Source organism: Helicoverpa zea, chromosome 19, assembly GCF_022581195.2.
Source record: "Helicoverpa zea isolate HzStark_Cry1AcR chromosome 19, ilHelZeax1.1, whole genome shotgun sequence".
NCBI lineage: Eukaryota > Metazoa > Arthropoda > Insecta > Lepidoptera > Noctuidae > Helicoverpa > Helicoverpa zea.
In genome coordinates, this window is record NC_061470.1 from 3,117,039 (window position 1) to 3,128,135 (window position 11,097).

At 38.3% G+C, this 11,097-nt stretch overlaps 1 protein-coding gene across 2 annotated transcripts; it reads right to left on the minus strand.

Annotated features, from left to right (window-relative positions):
* Positions 1–111: 111 nt before the first annotated feature.
* Positions 112–3,579, minus strand: LOC124639669. 2 transcript variants are annotated; one of them, XR_006985476.1, is made up of 5 exons: positions 3,436–3,579; positions 2,150–2,263; positions 1,410–1,603; positions 571–810; positions 112–352 (listed from the first exon to the last, which is right to left on the minus strand). XR_006985476.1 is itself a non-coding variant. In XM_047177112.1 (4 exons), the coding sequence occupies exons 1-4, from the start codon at positions 3,503–3,505 to the stop codon at positions 676–678; spliced, it is 513 nt and encodes a 170-aa protein (XP_047033068.1). In that variant the 5' UTR covers positions 3,506–3,579; the 3' UTR covers positions 112–675. The 2 variants fall into 2 exon arrangements, 1 of the variants encoding a protein (XP_047033068.1); XM_047177112.1 differs by having other exon boundaries at positions 112–810.
* Between the last annotated feature and the right edge of the window lie 7,518 nt (positions 3,580–11,097).

Below are 11,097 nucleotides of genomic sequence, written 5' to 3' on the forward strand. Positions count from 1 at the left end.
CTATATTTTATCCAGGTATGGGATGTTGTTTCGAAGAGACGTGGCGGTAAATGGCCAGTCCTTATTTATATTAAAATGCGGGTAAATTGTTATAAAACAAAACGACCAGGATATCGACAAAAACGTTTATTTAAAAATTATAAATACATATCACATTTCGTTACGGTTTTCTTACTGTAACTAAAACATCTACCATTCATTGAATTGCTTAGTAAAATATAAAATGTGCAGAACTCGTCAAATAACCGCTCCGAAGTTAGCTTCACAACATTGAAAATGTAACGAGCAAACTACGCATGCACGAGGCGTTAAATGGCTGGCTTCAGAGTGGCAAAGTTATAGTTATCGGCACGAATCTTGAGCTCTGATCTTCACCTGCGCAGAAGTAATTTATTGGGTCCCTTTTGTGGTATGAAGTGAAGTGAGGCGCGGGGGCGGGCTAAAGGGGTGATTGGCCCGCAGTGCATCGCGTCATAGCCGTCACTCGGGATTGGTTCTTTGCTAATGAATCACTTCTGCGCAGATGTAAGTCAGAGCTCAAGATTCGTGCCGATAACGAGAAATGTACACAAAATTCTTGAAGACAGGAAGGACCTAAGAGTACCTTTATAATTTATTTAGTTGATTGATCTTTGAAATAAGAAGTTGTAGTTACGATAGTTTCGCAGTTCCTCTTTAGGCCTCTCCGATGAGAGTCGAGTTCCTGGCTCCGAAGGTCTCAGGCGCAGTAATACGGATTGGCACTCTGATGCACATTACAGGAGAATTGGCCTCATCCACGATCCTGAACTCGATGGAAACTTGTGTGTCCTGGAATGAAAGAACATTTAGATGACTTTGAAGTTTCTGTACTTTAGGTATAATATCCAAGACCTGCCGGGGCTGCGGGACTTTGAAGTTTCTGTATACTTGAGGTCTTAAATCTAGAGCTGCGGGCTCGTTCAAAAGTGTTACCGTGACCCTGGTACATAAAAGGCCTAAGAAGGAACATGATGGGATTTAGTCAGTAAGAGTATGACACTCCCTCACGCTGCTAACCCATAGCAGGAAAACAGGCCTAAAATCCAGGTTTTAGATTATCCTAAGCAGTCAGTAGCTTTGTTTAGACAAAACATTTGCATACAAATATTTTTGTTCGTAGTGGTAGAAGTTTTGTGGCTAAGTAACAGTCGCACGAGTCAATCAATCATAAGGTCAAGCCACTTGGGGTAGGCGGTCCATGGATTGGAAACTGGAAGGAAGTTGCCAGGGTCAGATGACAGTAGATCCATTTAAAACAAATGGGTTTTCAATGGATTTTCTTTTAGAATTTTTCCATGGGACCAACTATTTGGAACCCTAAAAAGTAGCCTGAAATCTACGTGAAATAAAAACCTTTTGACTTTAATTTTCATGTGGAAAGTACTTACCACAGGGAAGAAGGACTCGATGTACATTCTGAGCGTGTACTGTATGACCTCTCCTTGCACCACGGGGCAGTAGGTGTTGGTAAGGAAATTGCAAGTCTCCGCGTTGTCTCCAAGCCCGTAGGGGAAGGGAATGTTACCCAAAGGTGAGGGAATGTACGCCACGGCTAAAGTCCTCATTGTCCTTATGGTGTTGGCTGGAAAGTATATGATACAAAGTCAAAGCATTTATTATTAAAAAACAAGCATATACAAAACACAAAAAAACATGGTAAAATAAGAAAACAAAAGAAAAGGGTAGAAGAAAAATATGCGTCACAAGCACGTGAAATGGCCTTCGCTCAGCATATGCAGCGACCCTATGCGAGACAGAGCCACGGCGCTGATTTTCAGCGAAGCCATTATTATTTGGGGTTACTGTGATCTCTAGTTGGATATCAATTTTCTATGTTATTATTACGAGATGGGATAGTAGGCGTACGTTTAGCATTCAACAGCAATTGGTTGACATGATGATGATAATTATTATGAAGCTAAAGAGTTTGTTTGTTTACTTGAAAATCTCAGCAACCATAATGCCCGATGTGAAAAATTCTTGCGATGTCAGATATTCCATTTATCGAAGAAGGTTATGAGGTACTTTTTATTCTGGTGCTTACAGTAGTTCCCACAGTATATAACGAAATATAGTATGAAGCCGCTGGCGAAAGCTGGTGGTTTATAAATAAACAGGAAATACTAACGTGCTCTGAAGATGATATTGATGACAGCATCCTGCAGCTGCGGCAGGTTGCAAGGGGGGGCGCCACAGCCGGCGATGTACGCGTTGATGGGCAAAGGACCAGGGTTTGCTGTGCCTGTGGGAAAAACAACACATTATGTAATATTACAGTCTTATTTTTATCGTCCCACTGCTGGGCACAGGCCTCATCGCACACAGAGAAGGATTCTTTCTCATTCTTCTAATGTCTTCTAATCAAGTAGGGAGTAGGTCTGTAGGGTTAAAAGGTCTGTATTCTCAAGACGTAAGTTTTTACTATTGGAATTTTACCAAAACATTATCTACAATGAACCATTTTAATCAACTAGCTCATGAATACAGTTTTAGAAGCTATCTTATGAAACTTCGTTTCTTTGTGTAACCAGTTATCTTATAAGATCTGTGATTGCCGCTATGTGGTGTACTAATTACATGAAATGACTCCATTTACACCTTATCATAATTAAGTAGATAAAATTCTTTATTTTCGCTGTAACACACCTACATATGTCATAATTATAAGCACAGGTACTCAGCTACATCCGGTTAGACTGGAAGCCGACTTGGGGTTTTCCCACCTATGGAAGACCACCTATGGAAGATGCCTTTCCTAGACTGGAAGCCGACTTGGGGTCGGCTTCCAGTCTAGGAAAGGCATCTTCCATAGGTGGGAAAAGGGCTTGGAGGATGGTGACCTTTCTATGTCATAATTAAAATTACCAAAAGCTAAGTCTCTGACGATTCACACAGAAGATTTATCGGAAACACACAAATACTCGCTTAAACCACATTTAGGTAAAGTATACCATGCTGTAGACAGATAAGATACTCCAAACCAAGTTTTCTCTGTGAATGAAAACATTCAACCCCTTTCAATTATTATATGAGTAGGTAAGTAGACATATGACAACACATTTTTTCAAACTACACCCAATACATTTCCTATCTATGAATGAAGCATACCCATGTCCGCCTATATTTTAACCCAGCTCTGGAGGCGCACATCTTATTTTCAAATTCAAATCATTATTATGAAGTCGGTTAAAAAACGTAAAACTTTGACAGAGCTTCACACTAGCGGATTATCCCATCAGTTTTTATCAGCAGCAAACAATTGACAACTACCGGTCCAAAATATGACACCTGGAACCTTGCTACAGGTTTTTGGCGCCATTATACGCTTTTCAAAATGCGCTAGTAATAAAGCCCTCCTAGGACTTTTTGCCAAGCCACATCTTTCTAGCTACATATCTTAATTGAGGTACTTACACTGAGAAACATCAGTAGTCTGTCCTCTAACAGCTAGGACGACACAAAACAAAATCACGGCACGCAACATTTTGACTGAAAAACCACGGCTGACCGACTGACTGATAAGAAAGATTTCTTCAATTATATCCAATATACAATCATGCAATCAGTTTATTTTGTTGATTAATCACACGTGTTCGGTTTAGGGAGATAATTTTTGATAATTTTGATAAACAGCAGCTGTACTGTTGTAATGAATCAGGTCATAAGGGATTAAAGATATTTTTGATGCTGTTAACTTTGTTTGGAATGCGTTGTGGAAATTACATGACTGTGTTTCCATTTATGTTTGTGTGTGTTTACTGTATAAGCTCCAGTTATGGTTTTGTTTGACAGTGAAACAAAATTACCGAACCGTTCTCTGATCATCGTCTCTGATCATGCCTTTTAGGTATCAAATTTTAGTCAAATTCTAATTAGACTAAAATTTGATACCTAAAAGGCATGATCAGAGACGATGTAGAGACGATGTAGTATATCCTAGAGGATATACTTACTTGTGTGAGCTTAGTTTTTTGGATGTTCGGTTTAAACGCACCCCTATCTTCCTTCTATCTACATCCCTTGGTCACGCCATCACGTGTGAACAGCTTAAAAGATTAATCTGAAAATTATAAGGGAGGTAGCTTAGACCTAGGAGAAGGACATATAATAGTTTTTGTCACTATCCAGCTAAGTGAAACAGTTAACTAGGGACGCGAGTAAAACCGGGGGCGGAAACTAGTCTATAATAGATAGATATCAAACAATTAAGTCCTGAGTAATGTATTTAGTTAATTATTTGCAGCTGCAGGAACTGAATGAATAGATTTTGGATTTATTATTGTTTTCGTTTCAAGATAAGTCGAAATCTTGATTAATTTAAGTAATTGGTAATTTGATTAACACACCTGTAAACACACCTGCTAGCATTGCAAGTTATCATGATTTCGACAGCAGTTGGTAAAAGTTATGATTAATAAAAAATGACTTTCCTGTTTTCGAACAAGTTTAACAGTTGAAACTTACCTAATAGTTAAGGAAAAGAGTCTTTAAAAAATTATGAAATGGATCGTTGATTAAATCAGCCATATCGGATAGATCTGCCGCCGGCCAATCCATTCGATAATACAAAACTAAATAAAAAAATAAAATAATGGATTACATTTTATTACCTACATCTCTAATTTATTATATATATACTTTCAGGGATATCATCTCATTGCGAAAAACCTTAAGTCTATAAATAAAAAAGTGCTGATACTTATGTAATTTATAGTAATTAAAAAGCAGAACCAACATTATCTCAGTAAGATAATGCATAATCAAAAGCTATTCAAAATAGCACCCTTTGAACGAAATAGTAATGAGACAGCCCCCAAAAACCTACCCTAGACCTCTTCCTATGTGTTTAACTGGAGAATGAAAAAGTGGCGTAACAAACGCCACAGCAACACGTCGGGCCTCACACGGCTCTGCGTCTCTGATTGTGTGGTACAATTAATGCAAAAAGATAAGCTGAGATAAATCCAAACTATTCCTCGGAACACTTCTTATTTTTTATCCTCGTGGACTTCCCTTCACCTGGGGTCGGTAGAATAGTGTGGCGGAGTCTTATCTGCTAAAATCCCGCCTAGTATACTTACCTTTTTCTACCTCTGGTCAAAGGCACAGGTATCGCCAGAGCATTCTTCCACATATCCGACAAGTATTGGCCCGCCTGATGTTGGAAGCAGGTCCCGTCACCCTCTGAGGACGTTTTGCAACCATCACTTCTTCGAAAAAGAGGCGATTATAGATGTTAGAATATATATAAAAGGAGGCCACAACTCTACTCATCGGAGGTCTAGCCACATTAAAATAACTGCCCTCGCGTTTTCTTTTTACAAAAATATAACTTTGTTATCGCGAATTATCTACCTTGGTGACTATTTTTAAATTAATCGAGATAAAAAAGACAACAAAAGATAGCCCTCACTGAATCATGCTCTTAACGGCGATTTCAGATAAGTTTTCAGGTAATCGAGCTATACACAAGTTATATCAAATATCACCTATTCAAAAACGATGTATAGGTATTCCTCATGTACTCTACAAGCTGTGTATGTCAGCTGTATATGAGCTGTATAGCTTAAAATGCTTTTATTGAACCAGTTTGGGCACAAATTAGACAGCCTTAAGTTCACTATGGCTGTACATTAGAAGTATAATAGCATTATATTAGCAGTTTAAGTAGTAACATCGGACTTAAGGCTGACTTACGGCACTATATGGAACGCAGTGTGAACCATACGACGTACATGAGTGTAATAAAGAGTAATAAGTGGCTAAATACACAGCCTTCACAGTTAAAATCGGACTAAAGTACTCCAGTAAGCTACCTTAAATTCACTTGTGTCCTAAATTATTTCCACATTTTAATATATTAGTTTGACAATTGTACGGAGTGCACGGATTCGGCACAAACTAACTCCGGCGGATTATTATTATAATATATCCCGCGGTAGTACCTGTTTTATATACTATATCATGTTAATGCCATGGGAACGCAACTTTATCGTGAAATGTATATGTTATGGACCATGTGATTAATTCGGGCATTATTTATAATGCCCGAGCATTATGAATAATGTCTAGCTTTATCGGGCCAAGTGATTAATAACTATCTTAACTTCATTATTTATCACATTGTTCGGGCATTATTATATTGCTACATGATAGTTGGGCAATTTGATAATAAAGCTATATTTTATGCGGTGCGAGGGTGGCAGTTGTTCTAATAAATAAATCCTGTTACTTGCTACATATTTTATGATTATTATTTTAAATTATATGTTCTATTTTAATGGGAAATTATAAGTCTAGCCATAAAATTATTAATTGGACAATTGTCATCTAATTTACTAACTCGGCCTCGTTTTTCTTGATTCAATTTAATTTGGATTCAAAACATTGTATTAAAAACTGAACTTAGTGACGAAAACGAATCGCTGCAAAACCGACTCCACGTAGTCTTGTCTACCCTACCCCTAGAGTGCAATTCAAAACCGTGTAGGCACGGAGGGGCGAGGCGGCCTGCGAGCTGAGGCGCAGGTAGTTGAAGCGCTCGCCGCCGCGGCTGAAGCTGGCCGGCAGGGCCGGCCAGCAAGCCGAAGCTGCGGTGGTGAGCGTGAAAACCATCTGCGACGATAAGCTCGCATGGGACCGCCGGAGCCCCGTAGCGCCGGAGCCGTGACAGAAGCCATGCTTGCTGCATGTTGCATGCTTAGGTACTTCTATGCTCTGTCAATTGATATGGGATGTGTTATATTTAGTTTATTTTAAGTTAAATGTCAATAACAATAAAAAAAATGAAATTAAATATGTTTGTATTACTTTGCCCAAAAGGTCACGGGCAATATGTATAGTGCCCGGTCAATTTGATTGTTTGAATAATTATTATCAAATTGCACCCTCATATTGGGCATTATTCATAATGACCGGGCATTATGTATACTGCCCAATTTATCACTTGGTCCATAACATATACATATTGACAACTAAAATTTTCACGCGCCTCTGTAAAAACGCTTTATTCATTTTGAAATATTTAAAACTGGCTGCGAGGAAAATTAACATTTTCAGTTTTTTTTAATTTTATTGGCATTATAATTATACTACGGTAATTAATTTTAACATGAAACCAAAACTCATTCGCTCTATCTGCGTATTTTGTGATAAATCTGCATTAATCTTGTAGATTTATTTGGTAAGTATTTTAGGTTACGTAAAACAAAATGGTGGAAATGAAATACGGCTATGTGAACTGTTACATAGCCCTTCTAACAGCCTACAGTCCACATGTGAATCATTTAAACACTTCTGTGCAGATAGTAAAAAAAAGGTTATTTTAAGTAGGTATCACAAACAAGTCCTAACACAGCTACTGGCTGTATAACAGTCTAAGCAACGGCGGATCCAGGGGGTAGGTCACAAGGTCATGACCCCCCCCTGGGCCATGTTCAGGACCAATAATTGAAATGGTTAAACACAATGTTTTATGTTTTTGTTATAAGTATAAGATAATTTTTATTCCGAGTGAATAGGTAGATACCTACATAGTTACAGGTAGAGTAGTTTTGCTGAAGAATTCGTGCTCGCAACGCTCGCTGTATTTCTGATTGTTTATTATTTTTATTGACGCGCCGAATATAATACTCACGGTTAATAAAATAATCACGGTTCCTTTTTATTTGTATGTAATTCCCAGTCTGATTTGTGAGTCTTCAGACAAATAATTTAAAAAAGTTCGCGCTCGCTGCGCTCGCGGCTACTTGTTGCTTTACAACGTGCTTAATCAGGTGCTTTTGTGTCGTAGGCTCAAAAAATTTCGCGCTCGCTTCGCTCGCGCAATATTATATATTCCTTGCCTTAATGACTTCATATGTCAAATATAGCAAAAAATATGGGAAATAATAAGTGTAGCCACAAAATTATTTATTGGACACATCATTAAACTTCTAATTTTATAACTAAGCAACGAGGAAATGACATAGCCTCTAATAAACTAATTCGTCTTTTTTACAACGCCATCTACTAGAAAGCTTCAATAAAAGATCATCAATTATTGTAACTTGTCCTTCTTATTTATGCATTGTCATCTAATTTACTAACTCGGCCTCATTTTTCCAAAAACGAGCCAAGAAAAACGAGATCAACGTTTTTCTTGGCTCGTTTTTTTTTTTGATGGTAGAATTTAATTTGGATTCATTTTATTTAGCACTAGCTGGTGCCCGCGACTTCGTCTGCGCAGGTTTAGTATTTCGAACAATGTGTTTACAAATTGTAGCCTATGTGTTATTCTGATGTATAAGCTATATTATTGTAAAGTTTCATTAAAATCCATTCAGTAGTTTTTGCGTGAAAGAGTAACAAACATCCATACATCCATACATACAAACTTTCGCGTTTATAATATTAGTAGGATATTGCCATTTATAACCTACAATTAAAAAACATTGTATTAAAAATTGAAGTTAGTGACGAAAACGAATCGCTGCAAAACCGACTCCACGTAGTCTTGTCTGCCCTACCCCTAGAGTGCAATTCAAAACCGCGTAGGCGCGGAGGGGCGAGGCGGCCTGCGAGCTGAGGCGCAGGTGGTGAGCGTGAAAACCATCTGCGACGATAAGCTCGCATGGGACCGCCGGAGCCCCGCAGCGCCGGAGCCGTGACAGAAGCCATGCTTGCTGCATGTTGCATGCTTACTTCCATGCTGGGTCAATTAATATGGGATGTATTATATTTTAAACAAAAAACGCAGTAGGTACGAGTTAAAAAATTAGAAGCTAAATAAATATTTTTATGATGTCAGTTAATAGTATTTAAGAAGTTTACTGTTAGAATGCATGCTACAAATTTAGATGCAAAAAAATAACCATCATGCTGAGTTGTATTTAGGGTGGAAGATAACTCGTGGCTAAGATAGTATTATTTAGATGCTCGACGCTTTATTAATTGTGGCTGACTTAGTAATTTAGAAGGCAACATACATTTTTGGGGGCGAATAATGATATTAAAAAGGAGCCTGTTTAATTAGCACCCAAAAAACATTAATGGAGTCCTCAAAAACAAAACAGTTTGCGCTTCCGACTGCTTGTTACTTTACAGCGCTTTTTAAAACTTATGAACTTTTTGTGTCCCAAAATTAAAAAATTTGCGCGCTCGCTTCGCTCGCGCTAATTTTTACAATTACATTGTCCTGTCTCGACTTTCATAACTTTAATCTGGCCAACAGTTTGAGCCTACAATGATTTGGAATCATTTTTTTAAGTCCTTTACCTACCAAAAAAGTGACTTTCGTTCGAACGTTCTTATTTATATTCCTTGTAAAGTACTTCGATCGGTGGCGCTTGGGTGATGATTGCACCCAGGCGCTACATGAGCTAGAGACGGCCCTGATCTCATGAACCCTTACCAATAGTAAGACAATTGAAGTTTTCACAGAAAATGTTTTACTGTTGCTGCAATAAAAAACGTAAGCGCCCTTTTCTGCGTACACAATACTTTTCAAACGTTTAGTCTTCAACCTGAAAACATTTTCGCGCTTGCTATGATCGCGCTTTCTTGTATTTGTGCTGTATATTTGTTATACAGCAAGAAAGCGTTTTCATTTACTTTTAGTCCTCGAACTGAATAAAAATTTTCGCGCTCGCTTCGCTCGCGCTTTTTTGTTTGGCATGTGTGTGTAGTATAAATACGAGAAATTGCGCTCACTCTGCTCGGGCCATTTTCTACATGAAAACACTTTTCTTAACATTCGTAAAAATTTCGAGCTCGCTACGATCGCGCTTATTGTATTTATACTACTACTTTTAATATTAAAAGAAGTATCTACCTATACGCTACAATATATATAATATTTTTTGTGACTTGACCACGACTGTGTGACTCCCCCCCCTGGCGCCGAAGCTGGATCCGCCCTTGAGTCTAAGACAAGTCAGCATAACAGCCTTTGGCTTTATAAATGACCAGAAGTGTTCTATTAAAATGCTAGCTCTCGATATTGTGCCTAATTTGGAAAGAATTGTTTTATTTATTTTATTTTTTTTGTATTGTTTGAGCAATTTTGTGTTTAGAATTGTACCTACAGTAAACAAATTTGCACGCCGTAAGGCAAAATGTATCGGGACTGTTGTAAAATATTATTTCCAGCTAATTTGTATACCTACATTTGGCAAATAAATTATTCTTATTCTTCTTATTCTAACATCGAACAAGTAGGCCGTTAAACAGCGGTTGCCGTATCTCTACCCTCTCGACAGAACTCTTAAATGGAACAAAATGCTACTTGGGATCATTCAGAAGGAGAGAGAGACAGTTGATGATCGCTATAGATAGTAAAAGCACGTTTGTAATTACATGAAATTATTTTGAATCGAGGCGGCGGCTGCACGTACGGTCAGCAGTTGAAGTCGGCAGCTCACTTCTAAAACTTACCTCTAGTCTTAATAGATCATCATCATCCGAGCCTTTTTTCCAACTATGTTGGGCTCGGCTTCCAGTCTAACGGATCGACTGCCTATCTAACCTCCTCAACCCAGTTACCCGGGCAACCCGATAACCCCTTGGTTAGACTGGCGTCAGACTTTCTGACTTCTACGCGTAACGTCTGCCAACCAAGGAGGTTCAATAACAGCCGGGACCTACAGTTTAACGTGCCATCCGAAACACAGTCATTGGTGTCCAAGATATACTTAGAAAATGCATAAAAACGTAGAAAAGTTGCATTGGTACTTGCCTGACCTGGAATCAATTGTTAAAAGGTTCTTCTAACCTACAGACATGTGTTGCTGGGGAGTTTATTGCGCCACTTCTTCCCATTAAAAACACATAGGAAGTGGTGAAGGGTGGGCGTTTTGTAAATTTCTGACGTTCGAAAAGTGCTGTTTTGCAGCCTAATTTGAATAAATGACTTTTGATTTTTGAATCGAACCCACGGACTCGTACTTTAGAGATTGGCTCTTTACCCACTAGGCCAACACGACTTTTCGTCAAAATTTACTTCACTTTTTATTCTAAATAGGTATGAGTCTGATACCGCTCTTACACTTAATATCGATGATATACGCCGTTGGCGATATGTCGCCCAAGTGTTCAATT

Excerpts from the sequence above, each read along its gene's own strand:
- LOC124639669 (XM_047177112.1), bottom strand. The coding sequence starts at position 3,505 with ATGTTGCGTGCCGTGATTTTGTTTTGTGTCGTCCTAGCTGTTAGAGGA. Across the intron at positions 2,264-3,435 it reads GACTACTGATGTTTCTCAGT|GCACAGCAAACCCTGGTCCT; the intron begins GTAAGTACCTCA and ends TTTTTCCCACAG. Across the intron at positions 811-1,409 it reads TCGAGTCCTTCTTCCCTGTG|GACACACAAGTTTCCATCGA; the intron begins GTAAGTACTTTC and ends CTTTCATTCCAG.